General features: G+C 38.4%; 1 protein-coding gene across 1 annotated transcript in view; it reads left to right on the top strand.

Moving 5' to 3' along the window:
* The window catches only part of CCDC191 (coiled-coil domain containing 191), a gene marked incomplete at its 5' end in the record, with an annotated part of 80414 nt that overhangs the window by 21788 nt on the left and 40928 nt on the right, over positions 1-17698 (top strand). Inside the window, 2 exons of the mRNA XM_007469531.1 lie at positions 1527-1717; positions 9903-10149. Coding sequence (XP_007469593.1) covers positions 1527-1717; positions 9903-10149 — 438 coding nt within the window. The remainder of the gene's footprint in view (positions 1-1526; positions 1718-9902; positions 10150-17698) is intronic.

Consider the following 17698-nt stretch of genomic DNA (forward strand, 5'->3'; position numbering starts at 1 on the left):
CTTTCCCTCCTTCCCTCCTTTCCTTCCACAGAATCTAAGGCGAAGGTCTAGGAAACGTGCCCTCATTTGACATAATGGAAAGGGAACAAGGGCTTTTTAAAGACTGCCATGGTTTCTCCTAATGGAAAATTATAATAAAGAAGATTTTGTAGGCTGTCTAAATGGGAATATAATTGGTTTCTTTTGTAGAAAATATTTCAGGCCAAATGGGCTATTTCTAAGAAGTCTAGTCTGTGCTCTCTCATGTTATTGGTCTTTTAATTTATATATTCTCTCTCCCTATAACCTTTCAAAAATAGAGATTATATCTTAAACAACTTTGTTCAGAATTCCCAAATTCAAACACAGCTTACTAAATGTTGAAATAGTGAAAGACAAGTATTTTTAAAGAGAAAGAAGCAATAAATAGGGCTGACCCTGATATGGCTACCAAGTTCTCGAAGCTGGTCAGCAGGCATCTCCTATACCTCCCAGAGTCACTTCCTGTGAGGTTACTTTCTGTTTCAGTGCTCCTCACACGTGGTACTCTCAGATCTGCCAGTCCCTCCTTCTGGAGGCTCACAGTCTTGTGGAAACTGGTAAACAGGTGATTATAACACGGTGTGATGACCATTTTGACTAAAGAAAGCATAGGTTGCTCTGGGAACACAGTGGAAGGGCACTTACATGTGGGGAGAGTGATTGGCATTAGGAGGGCTTCCTGAGAGAGGTGACTCTTGAAATAGGCAGAGAGAGGGCAGAAAAGGACAGAGAAATTACTATGACCATAGATAGAAAAGCACGGAACGGTGTGGTTGGTATAAGACCAAGAGCTGAAAGTAGTTTGATATAGTAGGAGCATAAAGTTTGCTGTGAAGATAGAAGATGTAGGCAAGGCCTAGATCGCAGAGATTTTCTTAGCCTAGGACCGTAAGTACTTCTCTGGGGACATGCTTAGGGTCAGTAGACCTTGTCTGATTTGTTGTCAGATACATATAGTGAAAGAACACAAGCAGCCCGCGTATCTAGCTTCTGTAGGAGTGTTCACCAAAGCCCTGACGTGGTCAGTGGTAGCCCAGCTGAAGCTGTTTTTAGCCATCTTGTTCCCAGGGACCAGAGACCCCATTCCATCCTGTGGGATCTCCCATGTTCATTTGTGTAGGACATCAGTGGTGATAATGGTCAATGGTATTTTAAACTCCAAGACAGCCTGGCAGGGGAGATCTGTTGGAAGCAGGCCTTTCAAGTCTCTCAAACAAGCCCCTTAACTTAGATCTTAGTTGTGACAGTTACTCCAGCTCTGCATAGGACTGGTGCCTTACAGTGAGGATTAAATGCTTTAGTTTGCCATGAGGCTGACAGTGCCTTCGTTGCATGGCTTGAATATTTCTTGTCATTTGAGCATAAAGCAATTGTCTGTTCCCCTTCCATCAAGACAACAGTTCCTAGATTTGTGAGAAAAAGTGTGAGGGGGATATCTGAGGACAGGGTTCTCACTAGTAGATATTAGAAACCCTAGTACTGATTTTCCAATGTTTCCATTGCAGTGTCAAAAACGGTATTTCTCTGCCTGGCACAAGCTGATTCTTGATCATAGGATTAAGCTGGGGAAAGCTGGGACCCTGTCTGACTGGAAGTTGCAACTGAAGGTCCTGCGGGCCTGGAGAGACTACACAAGATCCCAGAAGTTGGGGCGGGAGACTCAAGCCATGGAAAATGACCTTAGGGAAGAAAACAGGTACTATTACTTATGCCATGAAAATCCTTCTAGTATGTTTATGTAGGACATCTTTCCTCCTGAAGAATCCAGAAATAAACTCTAAAAATGCTGTTCACTGGAATCATCTCATCTACTTATAATATATGATAATCACTGTTTTTCTCTGTTACATCCCAAACTAGAAAATTGTAATGGAAAATTATAAGTGAAAAAAAATTTTTGATTAAAATATACCAATGTACATGCTTTCCTTTTTTAAAGGAAGCAAGTATTATGCTTTTTCCCTTATCCTTTGATGTAGTATCATTGCACCCTGGACCATCTTACAATTTAGAAGACAGAATTTGGCTTATGCAGTAGTAATTCTCATTGAGAGAAATCACTGTCTGCAAATGGAATGTTAATTAGGGAAACAGGGAACATTCATCTGGGAAGGCAGACCTGGCAAGGGTGATTTCTCCCTTCCCCCACACCTTCTTTAGAGGTTTTGGACACCTTTATATCAGCTCCCTCTTAAGCTTGTGAATGACACAGAATTTGCCTTCAAATAAAACTTTCTTTGTTCCATCATCCTAAAATCAAATACATTTTCTTCTTTTCATTTCCAAGGTCAACTTTGCATTCTTGAACTGAAATCATAGATGTAGAAGGAGCCATTTGTTTATTGGTTGGGGGAGCTGGAGGGAGGAGTTCATGGTCTTACATTTAATCACTTTTTGACGAGCCACTCTGTTATTCCTTCTGGGTGAAAAATTGGATGAATGGTATGTGAAAGTATCATCATGTAGAAGGGAATGGCGCCCCCTGGAGTTGTGCATCCCTGTGACAGCATCAGGCCCTGGGGAGAATACTTAGGAGCCTGACACATGGCCCCTTGTCCTCAAAGAACTCAGTTTTGTGGGGAAAACGAGATATAGAAACAGTACAGGTATGGATTAACATTGTAAACTTTGTAATGCATCTCCTGCTGCTGAGAACTTAGTAGAGGGAAGTAACTGGGGAGGCTCCTACAGAGTGTCCGGAAAGGCTTTATCAGGAAGATGGGTCTTGCTGGGCTCTGAACAATAAGTAGGATGTTCCTAGGTAGAAAGAGGGAGATGAGGTAATGGCATTACGTGTGGCTGGAAATCATCAAGCATGTGGTTGTCAAGTTCATCAACTCGTGGAAGGCCTTAAATGCTAGGGCAAGGAGTTTAGGCGTTCTTAGGTAAATAAAGGTGAATTCCTGAAGGTTTTTAAACAGGAGGGTGACCTAGACAGTTTTCCTTTCCTACAGTATGCTGGTGGAAATCTTCAGTGGGGGGGAAAAAAAGCTCTTTCACAATTTATGTCTAAATTTTCAGGACCTAGTGATTGATCCAAGGAATTGGGATGATAACTTACTCAAAGCTGGATTTGTTGGATAAAGAAGAGAAATTGGAGGTGTTGGAAAGGGGAAGCATCATAAGTGTGGGCATAGAGGGAGTGGCAACTAAGATGTTAAAGGTAAAAGTGGTCTGTGAAATTTACATGCCAGAAGAAACTTGTAGAAGAAAAATCTGACAAACTTCAGATTCATTCCAATTAAACTATTTAAATATAAAAGCACTAAATGGGGATTTCATAATAGCATTATGTGCCAATTTTTTTTAAAGATCCTCTTAGAACTTCTTGTCTCATATCTGTGAATTATTTTCAAGTGTCTATTTTTAAATGTTCAGAATGGGTGCTACATTTTTTAAACTGTCAGAGTTAGAAAATATTTAACTTATAATAATTTTTTTTACTATAAAACTTTAAAGCAAAAAATTCTTAGAGTAGGAAAGCACCTCAAGGAGCATCTGATCCAGCCCCTCATTTTACAGATGATAAAAGTAAGGCACAAAAAGGATAAACAACTGTCTCAAGTCATAAAGTTACGAGTAGCCAGTCCAGGACTAGAGCCTGGTCCTTTTGATGCTGAGTCAGATGCTTTTTCCTATAACATGCTGCTCCTAGTTAAATAGCATGTAGGTGATGGCTCCCTAAGACAGTCATGTTTTTCAGTTATATTGCAGTTGACTTCAGATGATTGTAGATGTAAAACAAGATCAATAATGAAGAAATAACAAGTTATGCTAGAAACATATAAGAAAGGAGCTATTAGATACAAACTGTCCTTCATGCTGCTTTCCTACAGATCCCGGGCTCTCTGCATGTTGTTCTTTGTTCCAGAGATTGTTTTAGGAAATTGTTAGGTGATTTTGTTCAAAGAAGGTTGGAATAATAGAGGTGGAGAAAAAAGCTCAAAGGTAGCTACTATCAATACAAGCAGAAACCAAGAAATGTCAGTGGGATCGGGGGTGTCAGGAGAGCCAGGACCCTCTTTACCGTGCTCATCGGAGTCTCTCCCAGTTCCTCTGTGGACACCAAATACATAATTGTTGAATAATAGATGAGTTAGTGGATGAATGAAGAGCTCAGTTGCTTCCTCTCCTGCAATTTAACTCCATAACATTTTCAAGCACTTTTTTCTAAATAGTGAGATCGAGGGATAGAGTGCATTTATTGTAAATGGGTTACTCATTGTAGCAACTAAACTCTTACCAGATTGACAAGACATAAGTGGTTCTTTGGCCCATCCACCTGGACATGGAAATCATTTGCTGTGTCTGTTTCTCAGATGTCAGCTGTGTCCTTAGCCTCCAGCTCTTGAATCCACATTCGTTTTTGCCACTTGGGCTTTCCTCTTACTGGCTATGCAGGGCCCAGCCTTTTGGACTTCTTTCTTTGCCTTCTTTCCTTTTTGTTCTTCCCACTTTCTCTCTGGAGCAACAACAGATCCCTCGCTTCTTCTCATTCATGATTTAGCCACCATATTTTCTTCTTTATAAATTTATTTATTTATTTATTTTTGGCTGCGTTGAGTCTTCGTTGCCGCACGCGGGCTCTCTCTAGTTACGGTGAGCGGGGGCTACTCCTCATTGTGGTGTGCAGGCTTCTCAATGCAGTGGCTTCTCTTGTTGCAGAGCATGGGCTCTAGGCACATGGGCTTCAGTAGTTGTGGCTCGCGTGCTCTAGAGCGCAGGCTCAGTAGTTGTGGCGCACAGGCTTAGTTGCTCCGCGGCATGTGGGATCTTCCCAGACCAGGGCTTGAACCCGCGTCCCCTGCATTAGCAGGCGGATTCTTAACCACTGTGCCATCAGGGAAGTCCAGCCACCATATTTTCTTACTGAGCCTGTGCTCAGAGTCTCACTCCACTCCAAGGTCATCCGTGTATTTCTTCTAAAAAATGTACCTTGCTCTCCCTAATAGGAATTTTTGTCCATCTCTTTTCTTTTAAAAGTAGTTATGGTAATGGTGTTATAAAATTTCAATACAATATTGTAATACAATTGCGACATTAACAAATATTCCCAAACTCTAACTAAGGATTCAGTCACTCAGGCAATACAACAGAATTCTGGTACACACGCTAAATTAGACCCTTGGAAATGGTGGTATGGGAATTTGAACTGTATTTTTAAATTCTTTAGCATATTCCCTTTTGAAAGTTGGCTCCAGATCTTTCATTCCTCCTCTCTCCCTTCTTCTCTCAATTTACAGCCAGCCCTAGACAAATTGGGAAGAAGCAGGGTTTGTTTCAACATCCTCTACCCACCCTTCCTGAGTCTTGGTACTTTGTACCAAAACTTTGGGCCTTTCCTGGAACAGGCTTTTATCTCTTCCCTGTGTCCCTCTCTCCCCTCATGCTCTGTCTCTGTACTCCTCAACTGATGTTATCCCTCCCAGGAAACTTATACATTAATAGGCATTGTCTGGAAACAGTGCCCAAAATGTAAGTGATGGGGATTTGAGGGTACAGTGGCAGGCCAGTAGAAAAACTGGCCCTGTGATGTCCCTTAAACCATGGCATTCATTCATTCACTCATTCATTTATTCTGTTTGATAGCATATAGTCAGTCAGTCAGCTTTACTGATGCTTACTGTGTACTAGACTTTTTTTGGCCATGCCATGAGGCATGTGGGATCTTAGTTCCCCGACCAGGGATTGAACCCGGGCCCCCTGCATTGGGAGTGTGGAGTCTTAACCACTGGACTGCCAGGGAAGTCCCTAGACTCTTTCTTAAGTACGAGCAGGGGTACTCCTGCCTTCTAGGAGTTTTCAATCTAAGTGAAGAAGTTAAAAATTTACCCAAATACTAAAAATAATTGCAGCAGAAGGCACAATAATATAAAAACTTAGGAGTGACATAGACTTGGCTATCATGCATTACAGTCCCCCAAACAGCTTTTTAAAAATAGAAACTCTTTGGTCCCGTCTTCTGAGAGACAGATCGTGGCTAAGTAGAAGAGAGCACTTTTCAGTTTAGGGGAAAACTGGTAAACCAGCACATATGCAGCTTGTGTGGGAACAGGCTGGGGTGAACCCTCCAGGCTAGCCTAGGGGTGGGGAGACTGAATTGAAAAGAGACTGTCAGATATTCCCCATTCCCAGCACTCCTGATTTCAGCGTGCGTTAGGGCAGTCATTTATGGAGCACCTCTGTTAGTCATGGTCCATTGCCCTTCCCTCTGTGCTCACCTGGGTATCCAGTTGAGAGGCTAGAAACTGCATGGCATCTGAAGCTGATAAAGCTCCTGGTATCTGCCAGAGAGGCAGGAGGACCAGACTTGCATTGACTGGCTGACTTTAAAACTCTTTAAAACAGAACTGTGTTATCTTCCACGTTTTCCCTGGGGGGCTACTTGGTGCATTTCTGAATGCATTAGCTTATGCATTCCTATTCCTGCTGAACCTGCCCGTCCTAAATGCAGCTGTTTGCATCACTGCTATTTTTATGTTCTGTTCAGATTTCAGCACTCAACCAGATCAGTAGTATGTGGTTATTTATTTGTCATTCCTCATTTCCCTTTAAAAAATTCAAGACACTTTTTAGATATCTAGTAGTCTTGTCCTAAGATAGTGTTATTACCTTACATGTGAATTTGTTCTATATTTTCAGGTTCTTTATAAAATTTAATTACATCTTTAAAAACAAAATCCTGTAGGATAGGCAGTATAGGGCTTGTTGTTGTTGTTAGAGTGACACCATCTTTGAGGAGGAATTTAGATACTTTCAGCTGCTTGCCCAGTGTCCTATATCTACTTGGTGTTCTTCTGACTACTGTGTTTTAGAATGTGAATCAATAACTGAGTATCAATTGAGGTGTTGATTCTAAGCATCCTGGTTCATATTTAAATTCCTGTTTAAACCTATATATCTTATATTCTTAGTTCTCTAGAGACAGTCTTTCTCTGCATGCAGTTGTATAATTATAATGATCAGTTTATAGACCCTTGCCAGAAATTCCCTGATTTCAGCTTGGAAACATATTGGGTTAGGATGTTTTCCATAAAGAAACTCTGTCCTTCATTTTATGATTATCTGGGAACTGTGGAACCATTTCTTTGGGTTAGCATGCCCAAGTAAATCACATCTGACTAAGCTTTTAAGAAATTTAAGTGATTTTTCACTTTCAGAAATATTTGTGTTTTTAGAGTCATCATTTAAAAAGTATAGAAAGGGGGACTTCCCTGGTGGCGGAGTGGTTGGGAGTCCGCCTGCCAGTGCAGGGGATGTGGGTTTGAGCCCTGATCCGGGAAGATCCCACATGTCACAGAGCAGCTAAGCCCGTGCGCCACAACTACTGAGCCCTGCGTCCTGCAACTACTGAAGCCCACGTGCCTAGAACCTGTGTGCCACAACTACTGAAGCCTGTGTGCCTAGAGCCCGTGCTCCGCAACAGGAGAAGCCACCGCGATAAGAAGCCTGCGCACCGCAGTGACAAGCAGCCCCCGCTCGCGGCAATTAGAGAAAGCCCATGTGCAGCAACGAAGACCCAACACAGCCAAAAATAAATAAATAAAATAAATAACTTTATAAGTGCATCCATTCTTTTAAAAAAAGTATAGAAATGGACTTATCTGCAATATTGTCACTCTGCTGAAGTGAACTGCAAGCGAGCAAGAGTAGCACCAGTCTTGTCTCTGGATCCCTAGCTTCTGTGTTCCTGCCCTTCCCATGAACATCGATATCTTAAGTACATCTTCAAATCTCCTGCATGATCATGATAGAGAGGGCTCTAAACACAATAATTCACACGCATTTTTTAACCCACCTTGTTTTTTACTGTTTAGTCTTTTTGTTATATTTATCAGAAATATTTTTCTCTTTGCCTTTTCATACTGTCCAAATAACCCTCTCCTTGACAGTCAGAACTCCAGTGTGGCTTTTGGCTGTTTATGCTGTAAAAACATGAAATTAACTCATCAGGTAAATTTCACACTCCTCCTTCCTAAGCAGATTGATGTAAATCAAATTTTACATTAATCAGACTGCAACATATGTCTTCTAGTCTGTGGAAATACATGATTTCCACGTACTTGAGTAAAATGCCATCAGGTGTTTTGTTTGTTTCACTATTTAGACATTGATATTTTTGGAGCTTTGTTCTCACCTGCGTTGCTACCTGATTTATTATTCTTATTTCTTTTAAAATTTTTATTTCAAGATTATTCAGTTTCAGATACTTTCTTTTTTTCCATCAAAGTAAAATATTATATATAGATGTTTATTACCACCTATATTGTATTTTTATTATAAAACCCATCAGTCAATCGTATTTATTATCTATCATTGCATTAGAAAGAAGCAATTATATATAATGAAATATGCTCTTGGCAGAACTGCTGTTAGCATTTACCCTGAATTCTGTTATTTCAGTCAACACTACTCTCACTAATTGGTTGTTTCACCCAACTTCTCCGACATAATGTTAAATTCTGTGACTCTAGAGTAGTATTTCAAACTAAGGGTTTTAACTCATTAATGGGTCCTAAAATTAGGCTCAAGATGAGGCATATTTTTTAAAAAATAGAAAAGATTAGAAAAGAAGCATTGGAGTACATCTCTGGTAGTAAGGGTGAATATCGTTTGGTGGAACCTTTGTTTCAATTATATATACTTTTGTTTCATGCACATGTACACACATCAACTTATTTTGAAGTCATAGTGTGACACTTTTTTCTTTAGGTGGCAGTCAAAAAGTTTAAAAGTCACTTAAGCATTTAAAAACTAAAAATGTTCTTCTGACTCATTGGCTTAAAATGTTACGATTTTTTTGATATGACCCCAAAAAGTCCATGAGGAGGGTTAAACATTATTTATGTTTAACAGAAATGGATATGCAAATAGTGTTGTAGAGACCTTATTCCAGTCATCTTTACAAGATAAAATCACGTAAGTATCTAAACAATCTTAGATCTTAAACCTCGAAACTGACCCTGGTTGCGACATAAGTTCCAAGCTCTACAGCTCACTTCTTCAGAGACAATAATCATCCACTTATAGATTGATCTCAGAAATCTCTACACTTGAATTCTCAACTGGCTACCACAAACATGTCTCCTAATGGAGAGTCCCTTTGGGAGGGAAATGTAGCTGGCAGTTCCCAACTCCACTCAGGCACTTCCCTTAACATCATGAAGTTTCCAGGAATCAAAAGGAGCTCCTCCTTAGGAAGAGAGTGAATCAGACCCCCTACTAGGCTGTGAGTGAGTTCTCCGAGAGCAAGTGCCTTCACACATTTCTAATGTTCAACAAGTGTCTTCACAAAGCAGTTCTTCATTCACTCAGTTTATGGCTTTGGTAAATGAGACCTTCTCTATAGAGATCCTTTCCCTGACCAAGTCGTTCTTTCACAAGATCCACCGTCATAATTTCATGGCGATTTTTATGTCTTATACTTAATTATTGACAATTCACTTGTTAAGTTTCGTTCCTTTCTCTTTCTCCCAAACATCTTGTCTTCCTTAGATTTTCAAGTATAGCTGAATAGCTCCCTCATGTATGCATATTTTTTAAAAGCAGTTATTTGAATACCTATTCTTTCTGCTCCTTCCCCTCCAAAAGCTCTCAGAAACTATTTTATGGTAATCAAAAAATTTAATATGCCTTTGTGTTGTGATAGAACAGAACAGTCAGTCTTCTAAAGCAATGCCTTGAGGTGCCAATGACTTCTATGAGCAGACCCTTTGCCTTGGGGAGCTTTATAAAATGATTCCTTTGAGCTTAAATAAAAGAATAAGCTGGAGCTAAAATGGAGCATTTCTGGGACTCCTTTGGACTTGTATTTCACTTATATTATCACCGAAAAGCAGCAAATGGCTTCTTTTTTTTAATGGAAGTGCTTTGTTTCTTAGAAAACAACAACTGGCCACTGACTATAACCGGAAACAAGTTCTCCGACACCATTTTACAGAATGGCAGCATTGGCACCGTGCAGAGATCCAAAACAGAGAGCTGGCTGTTACAAAGGAGGAAACTAGGAAGAAAATGAATGAGCTGCTGAAGGCAGTGTCACTAGGGAAAGTCAGTGCAAACGTGTCATCAAGCATCCGTCTACTTGAGGAGGCAACAGCCATGGAGGATCCACCTAGAAATGGAGAGGTAAGTTGCTTTTCCTTTGCTTAGTCTTCCTGCTTTTGAGCTTTATACTTGTATAGCCTGGGGTATGTTAGCTGTTGTCAGGTTGCCTGGCCTGGGCTATCTAAAAGATGAGAGCTGCTACAGTGCACAAAGTTTGTCTTTCAGTCAGTGTTGATTTTCTTGAACTGAATCCTCTTTTATAATCACATACAAACTGGTATAGTTGAAACTTGGTAAAGACGTAATATAGGCAGGGAATTTAAAACAACTAAGCGAAAGATTCTTTCAGGAACAGATATATAAAGCATTGTTTACAACTCTTGAACACCTCTTATTTGATTGTCAGGCATTTCCTTTCTAAATGAGCTTGTGACTTATAAGAAGGGAATGTTTAAGTTTTTATTTTCCTAATAAGAAGAATCATATGTATTAATTGTAGCAATTTGGCAGGAGAAAATGACAGAGGAAAAAGAAAAATAGGCAATAATTCTATCATTTAGAGATAACCACCAATAAATAACCACATGTTGAAGTATAGCCATCTTGTCTTTTCTCTATTCAGGCATATGCAGATTTTTCTCTTTAATGTTGTTTTTAGCTTTAAAATTTTCTTCAGTCAAGTCATTGAGGAGATCTAATCTGTCATAATACAGGAAAAGGAAGGCCATGTTTTTTTGTTTTTTTGCGGTATGCGGGCCTCTCACTGTTGTGGCCTCTCCTGTTGCGGAGCACAGGCTCCGGACACGCAGGCTCAGCGGCCATGGCTCATGGGCCCAGCCACTCCCCAGCATGTGGGATCTTCCCGGACCAGGGCACGAACCTGTGTCCCCCGCATCGGCAGGAGGACTCTCAACCACTGCGCCACCAGGGAAGCCCAAGGCCATGTATTTTTTCTTCCTTTTTTTTAAATTGAAATACAGTTGATTTCTAATATTGTGTTAGTTTCAGGTATACAGCACAAGTGATTCAGTTATATATTTTTTTCAGATTATTTTCCATTATAGGTTATTACAAGTTATTGCATATAGTTCCCTATGCTATACAGTAAATCCTTGTTGCTTATCTGTTTTATATACAGTAATTTGTATCTATTAATCCCATACTCCTAATTTATCTCTCCCCCTTCCCTTTTCCCTTTGGTAACCATAAGTCTGTTTTCTATGTCTGTGACTCTATTTCAGTTTTGTATATACATTCATTTGTATTATTTTTTAGATTCCACACATAAGTGATATCACATAATATTTGTCTTTCTCTGTTTGATTTACTTCAGTTAGTATGATATTATCTAGGCCCATCCATGTTGCTGCAAATGGCAATATTTCATTCTTTTTTACGGCTGAGTAATAGTCCACTGTATATATATACACCACATCTTAAACCAGTCGTCTGTTGATAGGCACTTGGGTTGTTTCCATGTCTTGGCTATTGTAAATAGTACTGCTACGAACATTGAGGTGTATGTATCTTTTCCAATTAGAGTTTTCATTTTTTCTGGATCTATGCCCAGGAGTGGGATTGCTGGGTCTATATGGTAGCTCTATTTTTATTTTTTTAAGGAATCTCCATACTGTTTTCCATAGTGGATGCACCAATTTACATTCCCACTGACAGTGTATAAGGATTCCCTTTTCCTCACACCCTCTCCAGCATTTATTATTTGTGGACTTTTTGATGATAGCTACTCTGACCAGTGTGAGGTGATACCTCATTGTGGTTTTGATTTGCATTTCTCTAATAATTAGTGATGCTGAGCATCTTTTCATGTGCCTGTTGGCCATCTGTATGTCTTTGGAAAAATGTTTATTTAGGTCTTCTGCCCATTTTCTTTATTGGGTCGTTTGCTTTTATGATATTGAGGTGTATGCATTGTTGTATATTTTGGATATTAACTCCTTGTCAGTTGCATTGTTTGCAAATATTTTCTCCCATTCAGTGTGTTGTCTCCATTTTGTGGATGGTTTCCTTTGCTATGCAAAAGCTTTTAAGTTTGATTAGGTTTATTTTTGCTTTTATTTCTTTTGCTTTGGTAGCCTGATCTAAGATAATATTGCTATGATTTATGTCTAAGAATGTTTTGCCTATGTTCTCTTCTAGGAGTTTGATGATATCATGTCTTATATTTAGGTCTTTAAACCATTTTGAGTTTATTTTTGTATATGATGTGAAGGAGTATTCTAATTTCACTGATTTACATGAGTTTGTCCAGCTTTCCCAGCGCCACTTGCTGAAGAGACTTTTTTCTCCATTGTATATTCTTGCCTCTTTTGTCATAGATTAATTGACCGTAGGTGTGTGGGTTTATTTCTGGGCTGTCTATTCTGTTCCATTGATCTGTATGTATGTTTTTGTGCCAATACCATGCTGTTTTGATTACTGTAGCTTTGCAGTATTGTCTGAAGTCTGGAAGTGTTATGCCTCCAGCTTTGTTTTTTTTCTTCAGGACTGCTTTGGCAATTCTGGGTCTTTTGAGATTCCATATAAATTTTAGGATTATTAGTTATAGTTCTGTGGAAAATGTCATTAGTATTTTGATAGGGATTGCATTTAATCTGTAGATAGCTTTGGGTAGTATGGCCATTTTTTTTTTTTTTTTTTTTTTTTTTTTTTTGTGGTACGCGGGCCTCTCACTGTTGTGGCCTCTCCCGTTGCGGAGCACAGGCTCTGGACACACAGGCTCAGCAGCCATGGCTCATGGCTAGCCATGGGCCTAGCCACTCCGCGGCATGTGGGATCTTCCTGGATCAGGGCACGAACCCGTGTCCCCTGCATCGGCAGGTGGACTCTCAACCACTGCGCCACCAGGGAAGCCCAGTATGGCCATTTTAATAGTATGAATTATTCCAATTCAAGAGCATGGGATATCTTTCCATTTCTTTGAATCACCTTCAGTTTCCTTTATCAGTGTTTTGTAGTTTTCAGTGTATAGGTCTTTCACTTCCTTGGTTAAGTTTATTCCTAGGTTTTTTGGGACACAATTTTGTTTTATTTATTTATTTATTTATTGAAGTATAGTTGATTTACAGTATTGTGCCAATATGATGTAATTTTACATGGGATTTTCTTTTTTGCTTTCTCGTTCTGATATTTCATTATTAGTATTAACAAATGCAACAGATTTATGTATGTTAATCTTGTATCCTGCTACCTTACTGAATTCCTTTTTTTCTTTGGCCATGCTGCATGGCATGCAGGATCTTAGTTCCCCGATCAGGGATCAAACCCATGCCCCCTGCAGTGGAAGCATGGAGTTTTAACTACTGGACCTCCAGGGAAGTCCCCTTACTGAATTCATTTGTTAGTTCTACTAGTTTTTGTGTAGAGTCTTTATTGTTCTCTGTATAGAGAATCATGTCATCTGCAAATAGTGACAGTTTTACCTCTTCTCTTCCAATTTGGATACCTTTTATTTCTCTTTCTTGTTGATTGCTGTGGCTTGGACTTCCAATACTGTGTTGAATAGAAGTGGTGAGAGTGGGCATCCTTGTCTTGTTTCTGAATTTATTGGGAAGGCTTTCAGCTTTTCACCATTGAGTATTATATTGGCTATGGGTATATCATAAATGGCTTTTATTATGGTGAGATATGTTCCCTCTATACCCACTTTGATGAGAATATATTTTTCTACTTAATAATAACGTAATCTGTTTTTCTAAAATTATTTTCTGCAATATAACGAGAATTTTCTGTGTCACTAAATCTACTTCTGCAACAGTAGTTCCCAACTGAGAGTATAACACAGAATCAGACCTACTAAATCAGAATTTCTGGGTGTGGGGCACCATACTTTTTTTAAAGTTCCACAGGTGAACCTGATGAATAACCCCTGGTTAAGGACTGTCATTCTGTGCCATCTTTTTTCATGGCTGCATGAAATTCTATCATGAACCACGAGCTAGACTGTATACCTCCTTCTTTGTTGCTGGACATTTAAGTTGTTTCTAGTTTGCCACTATTATAAACAGAGCTTCAGTGAACAAGTAGCTAAGTCTTTGCACACATCCATAAGGCTTTACTTAGGATAAATACCTAAAAATAGAATGCATATTTTAAAGACTTTTACCAAATTGCCCTTCCAGGAAGGTTGTGTCAAAGAAGTACCTGTTTTCCTGCCTGATAACATATTTATCATTTTTGCTAAGTTGACAAGTAAAATATTTTTTGTGTTACTATTGCTTCAACATTTGCATTTTTTATTACTAGTGAGGTTAAACATTTTTTATATTTTCCATTTACATATATATGTATCTGAAAATTGGTATAGAAAGATGAATAGTGATGCCTTTTATACATTTTTATCCTTGAATATATATTTTTTTCTTGTTTATAGGAGCTCTTTATATTTTTAAGACTATTGATGCTTTTATTATTATATATTCTGCAGTTTTTTTCATTGTTTTTATTTGTCTTTTTGGTTTATTTATGGTGTTTGGTACTATATACACTTATGTTTTGTTTTGTTTTGTTTTTAATTATTTGTCTGTCATATTGAATACAAATAAATTTCCTCATTGTACATTTATTTTATTTATTTTTTTAACATCTTTATTGGAGTATAATTGCTTTACAATGGTGTGTTAGTTTCTGCTTTATAACAAAGTGAATCAGCTATACATATACATATATCCCCATACCTCTTCCCTCTTGCGTCTCCCTCCCACCCTCCCTATCCCACCCCTCTAGGTGGTCACAAAGCACTGAGCTGATCTCCCTGTGCTATGGGGTTGCTTCCCACTAGCTATCTATTTTACATTTGATAGTATATATAGGTCCATGCCACTCTCTCACTTTGTCCCAGCTTACCTTTCCCCCTCCTCATGTCCTCAAGTCCATTCTCTACGTCTGCATCTTTATTCCTGTCCTGCCCCTAGGTTCTTCAGAACCACTTTTTTTTTTTTTTTTTTTTAGATTCCATATATATGTGTTAGCATACGGTATTTGTTTTTCTCTTTCTTACTTCATTCGTATGACAGTCTCTAAGTCCATCCACCTCACTACAAATAACTCAATTTCGTTTCTTTTTATGGCTGAGTAATATTCCATTGTATATATGTGCCACACCTTCTTCATCCATTCATCTGTCAGTGGACACTTAGGTTGCTTCCATGTCCTGGCTACTGTAAATAGAGCTGCAATGAATATTGTGGTACATGACTCTTTTTGAATTATGGTTTTCTCAGGGTGTATGCCCAGTAGTGGGGTTGCTGGGGCATATGGTAGTTCTATTTTTAGTTTTTTTAAGGAACCTCCATACTGTTCTCCATAGTGGCTGTATCAATTTACATTCCCACCAACAGTGCAAGAGGGTTCCCTTTTCTCCACACCCTCTCCAGCACTTATTGCTTGTAGATTTTTTGATGATGGCCATTCTGACTGGTGTGAGGTGATACCTCATTGTAGTTTTGATGCATTTCTCTAGTGATTACTGATGTTGAGCATCCTTTCATGTGGTTGTCGGCAATCTGTATGTCTTCTTTAGAGAAATGTCTATTTAGGTCTTCTGCCTATTTTTGGATTGGGTTTTTTGTTTTTTTGATATTGAACTGCATGAGCCGCTTGTGAATTTTGCAGATTAACCCTTTGTCAGTTGCTTCATTTGCAAATATTTTCACCCATTCTGAGGGTTGTCTTTTTGCCTTGTTTATGGTTTCCTTTGCTGTGCAAAAGCTTTGAAGTTTCATTAGGTCCCATTTGTTTATTTTTGCTTTTATTTCCATTTCTCTATGAGGTGGGTCAGAAAGGATCTTGCTGTGATTTATGTCATAGAGTGTTCCGCCTATGTTTTCCTCTAAGAGTTTGGTAGTGTCTGGCCTTACATTTAGGTCTTGTATCCATTTTGAGCTTATTTTTGTGTATGGTGTTAGGGAGCATTCTAATTTCATTCTTTTACATGTAGCTGTCCAGTTTTCCCAGCACCACTTATTGAAGAGGCTGTCTTTTCTCCATTGTATTTTCTTTTTTTTAAGTTTTATTTTATATTGGAGTATCATTGATTAACAATGTTGTGTTAGTTTCAGGTGTACAGCAAAGTGATTCGGTTATACTTATACATGTATTGATTCTTTTTCAAATTCTTTTCCCATTTAGGTTATTTCAAAATATTGAGCAGAGTTCCATGTGCTTTGCAGTAGGTCCTTGTTGGTTATCTATTTAAATATAGCAGTGTGTTTGTGTCAATCTCAAACTCCCAATCTATCCTTCCCCCAACGCTTCCCCTGCCACCTTCTACATAATGCCTTTAAGTATCAATACTTAACTCAAATGTGTGAAGTTAAATTGAACACTTGGATGATTCCCAGCCTTGCTTTTTATTGTGATTATTGTTATTACTGCCAGCAAGTAGGCTGGTTTTAATTTAAGCTTAGTGTCTCAACAAAGGGGGATCATGAGGATGCTTATTTGGTCCCTTCCCCTAGGCAATTTATGTACCTTTATGTCAGTTAGATAGTCTTGTTTCTATTGAGACCCAAGAGAATCTTATCGGTCCCACCCAGTAGCTCTGTGGAACCTTTTACCTCACAAAGTTCCACTATTATCTTCAAACGGAAAATGTCAGCAGAAAATCTTTTGTTACCTGCATAAAACAGAAAAATTACTAAATGTATATATAATTTAGACTCAAGAGAAAAATCTCCAGATCTCTGAAGTCAAGAAAAGATAAAATTGTGAAAAATAGAGCAAATTAAAATAAAAGGCTATAATAGACTCTATAGTTTACTAGATAAATTCTGATCTTGTCCAGAGTATATAGTGTAACATGAACAAATGACAATATAAAATCTATAGTTAGATGCTCATTAATTGTACAGTCACAGGAATGCATAAACCCATATCTTATACCTTGAAATTTTTTGAAATTATCAGTTAGCTAATAGCTGATTTTCTCTAATTGAGCCAGACTCTTCAGTCCTGTTCTATTAAGTACAGTCTGTACCATTAAGATTTTCTTTCGTTCTCTTATTTTCACCTTAAAACGTTACCATGATCCAAAAGAAATCTTGTTGCTGTATTCAAGGCTTTTACAGTCTTGCTGGGTTAATAATGTATCATTACCACAAAGTTTAAAAGGGCCTAAAACACAAACCCTGCTTGACGCTAAATTGCTTAAGCAGGTGTTCTCATGAATAAATGTCCACTGACATTTCTGAAATAAAAGCTGTTTTTTAAAATATTTAACATTTCAGAGTTTCCATATATCACATCTTTCACTTTGGCTGAGTCTGTGGAAAATATTTCCATCATTCTGAAAAATATCTTTGAGTTCCCAAATATGGTGCCCTGTTAGAGCTAGAAGCTTCTAAGATAATAAGATAGTTCACAGTACTTTTTTTCCTTACACCATTGCAGGTGACAGAATCAAAAACTGATCAGAGCTTAGACCATGGAATCAAACTATTCTAGAAGAAACATTTTAACTGTGACATTATTTTAGCCAGGATAAATTTTTCTGATTAAGAATTCTGCATCTTTCCCATCTGTATAGAATTTGTAATTGAGTATGACACCTCAGTATGTTAAATGAGATTTATGTGATAAAGCTTTGAAAACTATTAAGCCATATGCTAATACA

This window comes from Lipotes vexillifer, unplaced genomic scaffold (genome assembly GCF_000442215.2).
Source record: "Lipotes vexillifer unplaced genomic scaffold, Lipotes_vexillifer_v1.1 scaffold2235, whole genome shotgun sequence".
Classification (NCBI taxonomy): Eukaryota; Metazoa; Chordata; class Mammalia; order Artiodactyla; family Lipotidae; genus Lipotes; species Lipotes vexillifer.